Source organism: Micropterus salmoides, unplaced genomic scaffold, assembly GCF_014851395.1.
Source record: "Micropterus salmoides isolate LMB-PRFRI ecotype aquatic unplaced genomic scaffold, ASM1485139v1 Ms_hic_scaffold_17, whole genome shotgun sequence".
Lineage (NCBI taxonomy): Eukaryota > Metazoa > Chordata > Actinopteri > Centrarchiformes > Centrarchidae > Micropterus > Micropterus salmoides.
Genome location: NW_024040817.1, coordinates 6,722,426 through 6,737,937, shown reverse-complemented (window position 1 = coordinate 6,737,937; position 15,512 = coordinate 6,722,426). Strand labels below are relative to the sequence as shown.

Below are 15,512 nucleotides of genomic sequence, written 5' to 3'. Positions count from 1 at the left end.
TTACTTTGCTAGCACTCGAGAATCAGGGATTCCAGATCGTTTTTCAGGCAGTGGATCAGAGACTGACTTCACTCTGACCATCAGTGGAGTTCAGGCGGAAGATGCAGCAGTTTACTACTGTCAGAGTTATCATGAAATCAACAGTCAGGTTGTGTTCACACAGTGAAAAAGCATCGTACAAAAACCTCCCTCAGTCAGACTGAACAGAAACAGAAAGAAGGATCAGTTCAGGGCCGTATTGGTCATCTGTACCAGGCTCCCTGGATGAAGCTAAGAGTCTCTGTTTATTTTTGTGGAGACTCATTACTGTCTTGTGTAATACACGCCTTTATATCATCATGCCTGGATTACTGCAACAGCCTTTGTACTTGCTTCATTAAAAAAAAAAAAATCAATTGATCAACTCCAGATTGTTCAGAACTCAGCTGCCAGGCTTTTAACCAGAACAAAGAAATATGAGCACATCACTCCTGTTTTAGCTTCATTACACTGGCTCCCAGAATATATTAGAATAGACTTTAAAGTTTTATTGATTACCTTTAAAGCTCTTCGTGGCCTCTCTCACTGTTATATCCCTGACCTTTTAGTCCCATACCCACCTGCACATATCTTGAGATCCTCGGGCAGAGGTCTTTTGTCCGTTCCAGAGTCTCGACTGAAAACTAAAGGGGACAGTTTGCAGTCAGGGCCCCGAGGCTCTGGGACAGCCTGCCTGAGGAAATCAGGGCGGCTGAGTCAGAGAACTCCTCTTCTTCTTTGTTACGTTTTATGGCGAGTGGCCCCAGCGTTAAGGTGCATTACTGCCACCTTCTATGTATGAGTGTGGACCAGACTTTCTATTCCTTGATAAAAAAATAAAATAAACACAACAAAGCAAAACAAAAACGTAAAAGATAAAAAAGTTTAATTACTGAGTTATTTCACAGTTCACTAAACTCTATTGATCAATCCAGTTTCTTTCAAATAATGAAATAGTTTCCCTACCTCAATGGCAAATACATTTTTTAGACTCAATTCTTCCTGTCCAAGCTGTCTGATTTCCCTCCTTAATGTTTCTCGTTCCCGAGAGAATTTTTGACAGTGAAGAATTACATGTTCTACTGATTCCTCCATTTGACAGTGTTCGCATAATCCTGAAGGGTTCTTGTTTCTTAAGTGCAGTGTTTTATTAAGTCTAGAACGCCCTACCCTCAGCCTTGTCAAGATGTTCTCCTCTTTATTGATTCTTCTAGCGGTCCTTCTTGTGCCCACATCCTGCTGTAGTGTATAGAGATGTCGCCCTGTATTTCCTGTATCACTCCTTAATGATGTTTCTTTTGATTATTCCTTTGGCTTCAGATTTACTGAGTGCTACGCACAAGATCTCCTCGTGTTTCAGAGCCTGTTTTGCTAATGCATCCACACCTTCATTTCCCTTAATCCCTCTGTGAGCTGGGGTCCACATAAATGTTATCAGCGTGTTCATATTTTTAATTCTGTACAACGTCTCGTAAATCTCATTAACCATATCTTGCCTGCTGTCAGATGTAAATGACTGCAGTGACATTAATGCAGAGCAGGAGTCTGTACAAAGAATAACTTTTTTAATTTGTAATTCTTCTATCTGCTGTAATGCTGTTACAATTGCCAACATCTCGACTGTATATACGGATAAATGATCTGATGTTCTTCTTTTAACAGAAACATGTAAGGCAGGAATACTGAAAGCAAAACCGGTTCTGCCTGTATCAGGATCCTTGGATCCATCTGTATATACCTGGACAAATGTTTGATATAGTGTCTGTAACCTATCTTCAACCAATACTGTAATATTCCCACAACCCTTTTCAACCTGCATTATCCCCAGAAAATATAAGTCAACTGACACTGAAGGAAACATCCAGGGTGGTGTTACGGATAATGGCACTGTAGGGATATATCTTCCTTGACTTAATGTCATGTCTCCAACTATTTCCTCACATTTCCATGCAAAACACGCTTGCTTGGCCCTTTCTCTCTCCCAACATGGGAGAAGTATCTTTGTTGTAGGATGTCGGTCCTCAGGCTGCCCTTGCAGATTTACCCAGTAGTGCATCATTAACTGTTTATATCTAATATTCAGCGGCATTTCCCCACCTCAACCTGAAGAGCAGACACAGGAGTTGTTTTTACAGCCCCGCAACAGAGTCTCAAGGCTTGAGCTTGCACCACCTCCAACTTCTTTAATGAAGTTTTTGCTGCCGATCCATAAGCGATACACCCATAGTCTAATACTGATCTAATCAGCGCTATGTTAACATTTTTGATAGCAGCCCTACTTGCTCCCCACTCTGACCCTGTTAAGCATCTCATCACATTCAGTATCTTTTTACACTTGGTGTTTATCTTACTGATATGTTCATTCCATGTTAACTTATCATCAAACCACATACCCAAAAATCTAAAGACTTTTACTTGCTCTATCTTTTGCCCATACATCTTTAACTGAACATCGACCCCTCTCTTTTTAGTGAAGACTACGGTCGTAGTTTTCCCAATTGCAAACTTGAATCCCCATGCAAATGACCATCTTTCCACCACATTAACTGCCTCTTTTATTTTACCCTTAATATGGTTAATGTTCTTTCCCCTTTTCCACAAGGCTCCGTCGTCAGCAAACAGCGACTGTCCAATGTCACCCTGAACTTGAGAAAAAACATCATTAATCATAATGGAAAAGAGTACAGGGCCAATGACACTGCCCTGAGGAGTACCGTTCTCTACCATATACCTTCCTGATACAGCTGTCCCGATTCTGACTTGTATACTTCTCTCAAATAAGAATTCTTTAATCCAGTTATATGTCCTACCTGTTATTCCGATCATTTTTAATTTTATCATTAATCCCTCCTTCCAAACCATATCATATGCCTTCTCTGCATCAAAGAACGCTGCCATTACAGATTCTTTATTAACTTTCCTTATCTCTGTTTCTAAGTACATAACAGGATCCATAGTTCCTCTACTCCTCCTAAATCCACTCTGATGAGGTGATAAAATTCCTCTGCTTTCCATGTAAAATGATACTCTTTCTGTAATGATTCTTTCCATTATCTTTCCTATATGTGACGTAAGTGCTATTGGCCTGTAGTTCACTGGACTTGATGAATTCTTCCCTGGTTTCCTGATAGGAATAATTATTGATTCTTTCCACCCAGCTGGCAATTTCCCCATTTCCCATACTTTATTATAAAAACCTAGCAATTTAGTAGATGCTAAAACACCTAAATGTTCTAACATTACACAGCAGATATCATCCTTCCCCGGAGATGTTAGTCCAGATCTTGCTATTGCCCTCCTCATTTCCTCCATAGTAATTGGAGCATCCATTGTACTGTTAGTATCAAACCTATTTTCAAGTAAGTCACCATGCGCTGATCTTGTCATTGCCCTTGCTCTTTTACCTTCCTCCGTCAAGATATCGGAACTATGGATAAGAGTAAGTGCCTTCGCTATCATCGCTGCCTTCTCTTCATCAGACACTGCTGCTTCCTCCCCCATCTTCAGTACTGGATACCGCCATTCCCTTCTGATTCCTCGCATGTTCTTAATCATGTTCCACACGTCTCCGACAGGTGTTGCTCACCAATTTTACCACAAAAGGCCTGCCAGCTTTGTTTCTTTATATTTAATTAAATTGTGAAAATTATGGGTTCTACTTAATAACCTGAGGGCTTTATTCCTTTCTTTCACTACTTTCCCACACTCATCTGTCCACCAGGGAACTGCCTTTCTCTTCATTTTCCATTTACTTTTAGAAATTGATTCTTTGGCAGCTTGTAGTATTACTTTTTTAAGCTTTTTATCAATCTCCTCTATTTCCTCATTTAGGTCAATTTTATCCATTTCTATCTCACATATATATTTAAACCTTTCCCATTTTGCACTGCTAAATACCCACTTCCCCACTAATTCCCCTTGCTTCTTATTTTTTTGTAATAAAACACTACACCATACTGGAAAATGATCACTAACTACTGATGTTTCTTCTGATCGATCCCACTCACACATTCCCGCTAAATTCCTAGAAACTAAAGTTAAATCTAATACTGACGTGTTCCCTGTGTGCACATCTACTCTAGTCCCTCTCCCATCATTTAAGCAAACCATGTTCCTCTCTTCTAGCAGTTCTTCTATTACCTCACCATTTGCATGTGTTACTCCTCCCCATAACGTGCCATGTGCATTAAAGTCCCCACATACGACCATCCAGCCCCACCATTTGTGTCAGCCGCCCCAACTCTAATTTCCTACAAGGATTATAATAGTTTATAATTACAAGCTCTGCCTCACTTGTCCATATCTCTACAGTAACATATTCTTGCTCTTTCCCCCCTACACTCATTTCTCTAAATGAAATATCATTCCCAATAAATGTTGCACATCCTCCCCCTTCTCCATCCCCCCTATCACACCTAACAGAGGCATATCCTACTATAATATCCTACTAAAATCTAAATTTGGTCTCAACCATGTTTCCTGTACACAAATGACATCTGGTTTATTGGGGAGATTACCAATGTACTTTTTAAATTCCTGTCCATTGGCCAACAAACTTCTAGTATTCCATTGTAGCAAGAGGACCATTATTAATATTATCCAACCCATGCTTGCTCCTGGCTTGCTTGACTGCTAAGCTCATTCCTCACCTCCTCCCATGTTAACCCGCTGATATTTAGGTGATGAGCTGCTGCCTTTACGATTATCTGTATTCTCTCTGTTTTAGACTTAACCTCTGCTATGAAAGTGACTAGCTTCTTTAAATCCACCATTAATATTCCCTCCTTTGCCTGATCTGGTTCTGTAATGGGTTGTCTTTCATCTCTGTTTCTTTCCTCACTCCCCCTACTCTTACTGACCATCTTCACTGCCTCTGCATATGTGACCTTATTCTGAATTTCCCTTTTCATCACCTCATATCCCCCATAAGCCACACTATGATTTCCCCCACAGTTACAACATTTTGGTTGCTCATGATTACAGTGACCATACTCATGATCTTCTCCACATCTAGGACACCTTCTTCTGCCTTTACATGCATTTGCTGTATGTCCAAACCTTTGACAGTTGTAACACCTCATTGGTTTCGGTACATACTCTCTTACGCTAGAACTCAAAAAACCTAGTGTTACATTCTTTGGGAGCATTTCTTCCTCAAACTCCAGTACCACATGCTCACTGTCCTTCCTCACTCCCTCCCGAGTTACCTGCAACCTTTTAGACTTCCTCCTTTTAGATTTGATTTGATTTCCTCCATTGTAACTCCGACTGGCACCCTCCAAATCACTCCTTTACTCCACTTACTTCCTCTTTCAATTTGGCTTGTACTTATTACTTTGAATCTCCCAATTTCTTTAATCCTTCCAGCCCGCTCTCTCTGTTCTTTGTTTTTACAACCGATCATTAAATTGCCATCTCTCAACACCATGGCTACTACAATGTCCCCGACCTGGTTTCTCAAGACAGTTGTCAATTTCACCGGACCCATTGACGAAATTCCCCCTCCTCTCACCAAATCTCAGTATGATTTTAAACTCCAGCCCTTCTTGACCTTTTTGCTTTAATCCTTTCTTGTACTCTTCATTACTCCTGATCCTCTTTGTACTGGTCCCAGCAAAAGTATTTTCTCTTTGTCCCTCATTTTCCCACCATCTTGACTTATCTCCATGCTTCCGTCACTATCGGCTATGTCAGAATCTCCCCACGCTGGCCCATTCTCAACATAGTTGTGCCTACCCGCTGTTTTCTTCAGCTTCTCCATTCTTTTTAGTTCTCCTCTTTTCCGACCTCCAGCTGTCAACCGATCCTTTTTCCCAGGATCATCTGTTGGATTTTGTTTAAACGTTTTAACCATTCGTCGCCTCCCCGCTGTTTTACAGTTTTCCTTCTAATGACATCAAATGTATTGGCTATAACGGTACACAGTGATAACTGTCCAGCGTCAGAGAACTCTTTTCTTAAAACATACTTTTATAGAAGAGCATATTCCTGATACAGACAAGCACATTTAATGAGGCAAAATGTGACATTAGTGAGGCCGTCCATACAGAAGCTAATTAGCCTACTTTGAACGTCAACAGTTAGTTAAATACCCCATTAATCCATATTTTTCATTGGTATCAAAGTGATAAGAAAAGCACAACATTTACCTGTCCACTCTGCTGCATGTCTGTAAGTGATCATTATTGATTGTATAGTGTAAATAGTGTGTTGATAGTTCTATAATACTGTTTCTGTTCGTTTATATACCTTTGTGCTGCTGTGTCGACTGAAATTTATTTAATAATGTTACATCTTATGTTATGTCTTGTACTGTGCGTAGCTGAAGTCACTATGGCTTTATACTAAAATCATTTGTAATCACCAATTGCGGTTTGGTGGGCTGCGGTGGGATTGTGGGGCGATTGTCGATGCATCTTGATGCATTATACTTTTTCCCTGGGCAGGGTCTCTGAATGGCTGCTGGGCGTTTAGTTTGTGCATTGGAGTCCGGGGGAGGCATCTCCTCGTTGGCTTGGAGGGACCTGTTTGCGTTCCTGTTTTGCTTCGTTGGCCTCGGATCCGTGCTTGCCCATTCGGCCAGTTGTTGGACCCCTCTGGATACTGAGGTATATAGTTAGTTTTCGGGATGTGCAGTGTGGGTGCGGGGCAGGGCTGTGCTCCGGTTTGTTCTGGGTTTGTGCCTGGAGTTCTCGGCCCATTATGGGTGGGTGGGTTGTTGGTGGCCTGCAGCTGAGCTAGTTGATTTTGCCTCGTTGCTGGTTTGGTTGGTGTTGCATGGCGGCCGGGGGGGCGCGCTGGGCATAGGGGATGTCGGCTGGCGCCAGCAGCCTTAGTTTTTTCCGGCGGTTGGGGGGACGGTGGACTTTTATTGGCGGGTGCACGGTGACCTGTGCGGCACGTTTGCTGTCGGGCTGGGACTTGCTGCTGGTGTTTCTCTCCTCTGGCTTTCGCTGTCGTGTTGTTCCGTTTGCTCTCTCTCATTTGTCCGACCTCGCACGCGGGATTCGCGGGGGGGCTGCTGGGCATGGGTGTCGCCGTGCTCGCGCAGTGTAAGTAAGTAAGTAAAAGTTTATTTCTATAGCACCTTTCACAGGTATAGGGCCACAAAGTGCTTCACAACAAAAACATTAATATCATAAAATACACACAATAAAAGCATAGACAGTACATGATCATATCAACCCACAAGTAGCTAATTGAAAGCCTGAACAAATAAATGTGTCTTTAGTCTGCATTTGAAGGCATCAACAGAATCAGAAGAGCGCATAGATGGTGGAAGGTCATTCCACAACCTAGGGGCAACAGCCTGAAAAGATCGGTCACCTCTAGTACGGTAGCGAGTGCGTGGAACCGTCAGCAGGTTCTGATCCACAGACCTCAGAGCACGCACAGGGGTATAACGCTGAATCAGGTCACTAATATAGGGTGGAGCCTGGCCATGTAAAGCTCTGAAAACTAAAACCAAAATTTTAAAATTTATCCTATAAGACACTGGTAGCCAATGAAGTTCTTTTAGGATTGGTGATATGTGAGACCTCCTATTAGTACGTGTTAAAATTCTGGCTGCAGAGTTTTGTACTAATTGCAGTCGAGAGAGCTCCTTCTGGTTTAGGCATAAAAATAAACTATTACAATAGTCTAACCGCGACGACACAAAGGCGTGAATGATTAGCTCCAAATCATTTCTTGAAACTATATTTCTAAGTTTTGAGATTTTCCTTAATTGAAAGAAGCAGTTTCTCGTCAGCTGCTTGCAGTGCTGCACTAACGACATGTCTTTGTCCAGGACAACTCCCAAATTTCTAAGACTTTGCTTAGCAGACTGGCCTAAATCACCCAAGTATTGTTTAATTCCTGGAATTGCATCCTCAGGGGCAATGATTAATGTTTCTGTTTTGTCTGCATTTAGCTGCAGGGAGTTTTCACTTAGCCATTTTTTAATTTCCACAAGACAATGGAGCAAGGAGTTTAACTTCCAGATCTCTGACGGCTTGAAGCAGCAGTAAAGTTGGATATCATCAGCAAATAGATGAAAAGAAACATCATTGAACCTTTGTATGATCTTTCCCAAAGGGATCAAATACAACAAAAATAAAACGGGGCCCAGAACAGAGCCTTGAGGCACTCCACAAAGCAAGTCTGCAGACTCAGACCTTATTTGGTTTGCTGTAACACTAAAACTACGCCCAGATAAATATGAGGTGAACCACTGCAGAACTGACCCTGACAGCCCTACTTGATCCCTTAATCTTTCCAGCAAAACCTGATGGTCGACGGTGTCAAAGGCGGAAGACAGATCCAAGAGAACTAGAACAGTGTGTTTTCCAGAATCAGCAGACATCATAATGTCATTTGACACTTTCAGTAAGGCCGTTTCGGTAGAGTGTTGTTTACGAAAACCTGACTGGAATGGCTCATGGATGTTACTATTATCCAGGTAAAATGTCAACTGTTCGCAGACTACCTTCTCAATGATCTTGGATGTGCGCGTTGGGCTCGTCACTTGTGCATTGGTGTTGATGATTGCGTGGCATTTGGGCATTTTGGTTGTTTGCTGCGCGGCGGTGGGGTGCTGGATGGGGGGGGCCACTGGTCTATGTTGTGTGCGCGCTGCGGTCAGTCCGAGCGCTGCTCTTCCTCTTTTGCTTTCCGTCGGCATTACGTTGTCAACTGGCATTTGGGTCGGGGTCTTCTGCGTTTGCATCGCGGTGCGTCTGGGAGTCTTTGTTTTTTTTTTTTATTTGATTTATTCTTTTTTTCTTCCACCCCTATTGGCTACTGGGGTTCTTGCCTGCCTGTTACAGTCGTGGCGTCCCACTCTCTCTAACAACTACATTCTTTAACAGGCTTATGCGCACACACATGTACACACACACACACACACATACAGACACATTCACCCACATGCACACAGACACAAACAAACTTAGGTTGTCCCTGGTAGAATTATTCCTGATGCTTTTCTTTCAGTTACTTATTTAAATTAATTATTATTCCAGCTCTCGTGGCTGTGCTGTGTTGCTTATTTAGTGTGTGTGACTGTTTCTTGTTTTCATTGTTCTCTTAGTTGTCTTAATATGTCAGCTGTTTATTGCTGCTGTTCGGCTGGTTGTCTTTTACTATTATTATTATTTTTTTGTTTGTGTTTGTTTGTTGTTGTTGTTTTTCTCCTCCCCAAGCCCCCCTCTCTGTTCTATTGCAGGTTTCGTTGCTTTCTGCAATTGGTGTTTCCCACAGCTTTTCCCTGTTGTCCCCAATTTCCATCCCCGTTTCCCCCTTCTCTTGCAGGTGTTGTCCTTTCTCTGTGCTGTCTGTTTGTGCCCCCCCATCCCCGTGTCTGCCCCCCTGTCCGGCCCGGTGACAAATTAATACATAATTAAATAAATAATAAAACAGACAAAGGAGTATTTTAATACTCTCTTGTTAAAGTAAAATCTGTCTGGCACAATATGGTATCCAGGTCATTATACTCTATACCAGGCTGCTGGGCAGGACAGGTTTAAAAAAAAAAAAAATCATTTGCATCTTTTACGTGCATTGATTATAATTAACCTGTGTTATGCCAGTTTAAAATGCACTCTCCTTGTCAAGGGAGGTGTTGTGAACAGCTGTGGGATCAGCAGGTAAGATTGTTCAGGCAACCGTTTCGAGCCACTTTTGCAAATGTTTAACTCGTGAATGACACGTGAACCGTAAGTCATGGATAACCTTCTGGGTCGTGATGCTGTCTGAGGGACGACACTGACTGACTGAACGTGCACACTCTGAGTTAATGTGCTTGACACCGCTGGTCATCAAGCACGAATTGTAGCTTAGACTGCCTTCATACAGTTTGCTGTCACGGCAGATATTCATGATTAAGGAAACTTTTTTAAACACAATTTATACATAGTGGCAGGTAGCAACATGTAGGCTTCAGTTCTTGCAGCACTTCACTAGCCCTGAGTGTGCAGTTGCCCACCTCTCTTGCGCCTTTAAGAATGGGCGTCATCACACCCTGATTTACTAAAAGGAGAATCACCAAGCTGCTCTCAATCATTGTTGAGGAGTCAGTCCCCACACCCTGTGCAACAGGTGATCTGAATGATCCTTTAATCAACCCAGAGGAACGCTGACATTCAGCCAAGATTTATGGGAAGAAGGGAAATTAAATGGCAACAAATACATAAGAAGGGACTGCAACATTCCTGATCACCTGGGGATTCTCACTTACATCTGTTCTGACTCGCTAACCTGCCAGGAAGCTTTTTCATCTTCACTTTGATCTATAAATGACTGAACTGTCCCTGTGTGCCCTGACTGTCTAAGTCTGAATCCTCCTCCCTCTGCTGTATGAATTCAACCCAAAGACAGTTTGAGGTCAATTTGAAACCTTCTAATTTGGTTTTTTCATGTCACAAATATAGCCTGTTTGTGAGGCAGCTGTCCCAGCAGTGAGGAGGAAACAGCATGATATGTTGAGGACAGCTACAGCTCACTGACTCTGTGTGTTTGCATATCTGTCCTGCCTCTCTGCTCCCAGCCGTTAAGAGGCCAGTGTTGATCAGTGGCTGTCCAGGCCTTTCAGAGCCACTGACACGCCGGCAGCACAATGATGATGTCACTGATTCTACTGCTGGCCACCCTGGGGCTCCTTGTTCAGGGTGAGACTCTCTTCTGAAAACTTTGCTTCAGGATGCAACCAGGTTCACCACAATGATGTTCTGCTGTGATGGAGAAACACTGAAACAAGCAGCATTTACCTTCTTCCATCTGTTCTCCATCTTAAAGAAATGAGACTCTTCTGTTTGGATGCTGATCATCTTTCTCCAAGCTGGATTTGTCTCAATAACCCTTCTCCTCTTTTTCATCTTTTCCAGGTTCATCAGGACAAAACGTCCTGACTCAGTCTCCTGGATCTCAGTCTGCTGTTCCAGGACAGGTTGTCTCTCTCAAAAGTAAAGCCACTAGTAGTACTAGCTTCCTGCACTGGTACCTTCAGAAACCTGGAGAAGCTCCTAAACTCCTGATTTATCAAATTACAAACCGTCAGTCTGGAGTTCCAGATCGTTTTAGTGGAAGTGGATCTGGGACTGACTTCACTCTGACCATCAGTGGAGTTCAGGCTGAAGATTCAGGAGCTTACTACTGTCAGCAGGGTTGCAGCCTCCCGTTCACACAGTGATACAACGTCGTACAAAAACCTCCCTCAGCTGGAGAGGAACTGATCTGACTCAACAGCTGCACTGAAACTAAACATTTGAAACTTCTTCATGAGACATGATCACACTTCTACAGTTTACTTAAACTCCAATTTAAAGCAAAGTTTCAATCAGGAAAAAAACTGTTTTATAAGGACATGACACAAAAACACTAAATCTTTTATTCTGGAGAAAATGTTTCATCTTTGACTGATTTGTTAAAGCTACCTGTTTTTTCAATCTCACTGAGAATACTGCATTAGTCAAGAAGAAATCAACAATTCTAAAGCAGAAACTTGAAACTGAAGGATACATAGTTGGAAACATACTGAGTCTTTGAACACATTCAAGAAATACCAAAAAATCTGCATGTAAAACACTTTGAAATATTCATGTACTCTTTAACCCAAAACATTTGACATTATTGATGAAGCTAAGAAATACAGTATCCACTTTATTAGGTACAGCTGTATTACAAAAAATAATGTAAAACAGCACCTTGACCAGTAATAAACAAATGACTGAATTTACACATTTCTGACAAGGTCGACAAAATTATGAGTTATGAGCTTCGCAAAGATCGATGTTACAGGAGATGTAAATTCCCCACAGCTTCCTCCTCCACAAACTCAAATCAGAACCGGAGAGCAACATGACCACGTTATCAGAAGTAATGCATCAGAGTTTTAGTGAGAATCTCAAACGACTGACACAACTGGTGTATTTTATGGTTGAAACCAAAAATGATTTATGGAGTGTAATTCAGTAACACTTTGATTCTTTCCCCTTTTCATTATTTTCATTTGTCTTGTGGTTAAGCTCTTCAGCAGAAGCCGTATGTAAATATTTCCAGCTTTACATTTGAAGATGACTTATTTTGTAACAATGCTGATGATACACTACTTATTTCAGATGTAAAAAATATTTTTCATACTAGTTATATTTGAAGAAGAATACATGTTATTTGGAAACACCTAAACTATTATCATATTAAAGAGAGTCTTTAACAAATGTTATTCAGTGATAAGAGATGATTGGATGGCTTTTCATTGAAATTTTCCTACCATTGGTTTTGTTCCAAAGATTTATTATTGCATACAAATCTGTAATGATTATAACAGAAAAAGGTTTTACAGTCATGAAGGCATTTTAATTGATTGGAACAAATACTGGATTTTACTGGTTTTAACAAAATGATAAAGATATAATGGGGAGTTTTGTTTGAGTGTAAAAACTCTTCAGTATACATTATTTATGTCTTTTCATTACACAGTCTTACTAATAATTTGTAAAATCATCATGGAGATTCTTGTCACCATTTTTTCTGGATGTGAAACAGTCACTGACACCATCAAGAGAACATTTATTAAGACACTTTGATAATAATAAACATGAAAACAGCTGATTGGATGAAAAGGTCTTTATTATCTGGAAACACTGAAATAATATTGAAACAGTGCAACAAGCTAGTAAATCTTGCTGTTGAAAGATGTCAAATAAAAGAGAGAGACAGTTCCACAGTGCAGAGTGAGAGCAGGAGCAGAGGAAAACCAGTAGCAGAGTCCCAGTGAGTCAGGTCAGGACTGGGAACACTGGTCTCTCCTCAGTGTCTCTGAGAGCGGAGTCTGGGAGCCCTGGGTGGCCTCACAGGTCACAGAGCCCACCTTCCTCCACTGGTCTGCAGAGAGCCTCAGGGTGCTGCTCCAGCTGTAGTGGCCGTCCTTCTGCAGCACCCCGGGGCTCCTGCTCTCCTCCCAGCTGCTGCTGCTGCTGCTGCTGCTGCTGCCGTCCACCTTCCAGGCCAGACTCCAGTCTGAGGGGAAGCCCTTGTTGGCCAGGCACATGAGCGTGGCCTTCCCCTGCTGCAGCTCCTCGCTGGAGGGGGGCAGCACCGTCAGGGTGGGACGGACGTCACCCACTGGAGGAGGAGACAGAGAGATAACATGAAGAAAGTTCATGCACAGAGAAAATAAACTCCACCCTGGCGGTTGCAGCAGAGGAGGCTGCTGGTTCTGTTGGTCTTCCTCAGACTGGATGAAACTGGTCTTCAGGGTTTCACTTCCCTCTCTCAGCTCAGTAACCATGGCAACAGACAGGCATCACTGCTGAACCATGAAGATAAAGTTTCGGGCGGGAAACTCTTTCTTTAGCTGAATTAACGTCTTAAACTTCAGAGTTCAACAATTAAAGACTTTTATTTGTTCTTCAGATTTTTCAGCTCAAATCCAAACTCATCAGAGACGGTGTGTGTTTGCTCTCTTCATTTACGCAGACATCACTACTGAACCACGACAACAGACGGACTGAACTACTGAAAACAGTATGAAGTGCTACAAATGCTTTTTCCAGATCAAACAAATATTCTACCAATACAGCATGTGATTAAACTAACTGCAGTGATATTATGATATTCATTGGTTATAGTGAGGATGTGACATGTCTTTAAATTCATCAGTCTGGGAGGAAGACTGAGTAAAACACATTCAATGTTTCCAGATAAAACACTCACTAAATAAATGCATGATAGATTTCTTCAGCTGAAATTTTAACATTACTACATTTAAATCATTTAAGTATATTTTCTTTTAGTGAAAGTTTTTCCACATAATTTTATTTATGAGGCCAAAATTACGAATCAAAATATTTTTTTCTTTAATAACTAACTGTAGTTTTTAAAAACAACTAAATTATAAGAATGTACAAACTGTGTAAATGAACATTTTAAGTGTAACTAAAGAGTTTCTTCATCAGACAGAATTTTATCTGTATCACAGTGAAGTAATGGTCACTGCAATAATATTCAATTTCAACTATCAACCAACATCTTTAACTAAAGCTTGTTTTTATTCAATATAAAAAGAAAATATTAAATCTGAGTTCATGTAGAAGTCAAAAGTACTTACAGTTAACATCCAGTCTGGTTCCTCCACCGAACGTGTACCACAGTGATACAAACTGATTGAGTCGTCGTACAAAAACCTCTCACTGTAGAGAGACACGGCTCTCTGACTTTGAACACAACAAACTCAACAAAAACACTTCCTGTTTTTAAAAGAATGAACTATTTCATGTTATATTTATCAAACAGTGACACAGTTGTTCAGAATGAATCCCATTTTTACGTAAATATTGTTCCATTGGTCTGAAAGTCAAATTGATCCCTCTAGAATGAAATGAAAGCAGACAGAATTCAATTTCAATTCAATTCAATTCAATTTTATTTATATAGCGCCAAATCACAACAACAGTTATCTCACAGCGCTTACACAGAAGATGTTGTAAAAGAAAATCTTTCTGCAGTCATCAAAGCAAATGTCCATAAAAATGATCACTGACACATTCCTAATCAATCCTCTGGTAAACGTATTGATCCATTGAGAAGCAGCATCATCAGAGTAATCCAAGTCCCTGTTGGAGTCAGTCAGAGCATTTCCATAGAGAGCCACTTTGCATCAGCAGCACCATGCTCCAGTGCTCTGGGAGACTTTATAGTCCTGAGAGTTGAACACTGGATGACTGACAGCTGTCCTTCATGACAACAGAAGCCACAGAAATCCTCCTCATCAAAAACATGACTTTGGTCTCCGTCCTCATCTGGACTCTCCTCTGCTGCTGCTTCACAGGTAAAGTCCAGAGAATCAAACTCCTCTCCTCTATGAACATCCGTCCCTCTGAAATGAAGCCCACAAAACCATGACGCTGCTTTATGTGTTTGTCTCTGTATCCTCAGAGTCCAGAGGCCAGATCACAGTGACTCAGCCTGGAGCAGTGAGCTCTGCTCTGGGAGCCTCCGTCTCCATCAGCTGTAGGGTCAGTCAGGAGGTTGATGGAGATTTATTAGCCTGGTACCAAAAAAGAGATGGAGAAGCTCCTAAACTGCTCATTTACTTTGCTAGCACTCGAGAATCAGGGATTCCAGATCGTTTTTCAGGCAGTGGATCAGAGACTGACTTCACTCTGACCATCAGTGGAGTTCCGGCTGAAGATGCAGCAGTTTACTACTGTCAGAGTCTTCATGTTATCAACAGTCAAGCTGTGTTCACACAGTGAAAAAGCATCATACAAAAACCTCCCTCAGTCAGACTGAACAGAAACTGAACTGACTGCTGCAGCTGGAAGCTACTGCAGAGACTGATACAGTTCACTGAGGACACACACACACACACACACACACACACGATTTCTTATGCTCATTGTGTCTCCACCAGTTTTCCTCTTGAAGTTAAATTTCAGAATTTAATTTAAATTCTAATTTATTGATTTAAAAGGGACAGTGCACATCAATGAATGTCAAGGAAGTAAACATGCCAG

General features: G+C 41.5%; 3 gene segments (V, D, J or C); 2 read left to right on the top strand and 1 right to left on the bottom strand.

Annotated features, from left to right (window-relative positions):
- Positions 1-10,612: 10,612 nt before the first annotated feature.
- LOC119907467 lies at positions 10,613-11,678 on the top strand. The segment is given in 2 exon segments: positions 10,613-10,664; positions 10,881-11,678. Coding segments are annotated over 2 exon segments (357 nt in total).
- Positions 11,679-12,606: 928 nt separating this feature from the next.
- Positions 12,607-14,317, bottom strand: LOC119907735. The segment is given in 3 exon segments: positions 12,607-13,119; positions 14,105-14,156; positions 14,288-14,317. Coding segments are annotated over 3 exon segments (423 nt in total).
- A 451-nt stretch (positions 14,318-14,768) lies between these two features.
- Positions 14,769-15,251, top strand: LOC119907734. The segment is given in 2 exon segments: positions 14,769-14,824; positions 14,932-15,251. Coding segments are annotated over 2 exon segments (372 nt in total).
- The last annotated feature ends 261 nt before the right edge of the window (positions 15,252-15,512 follow it).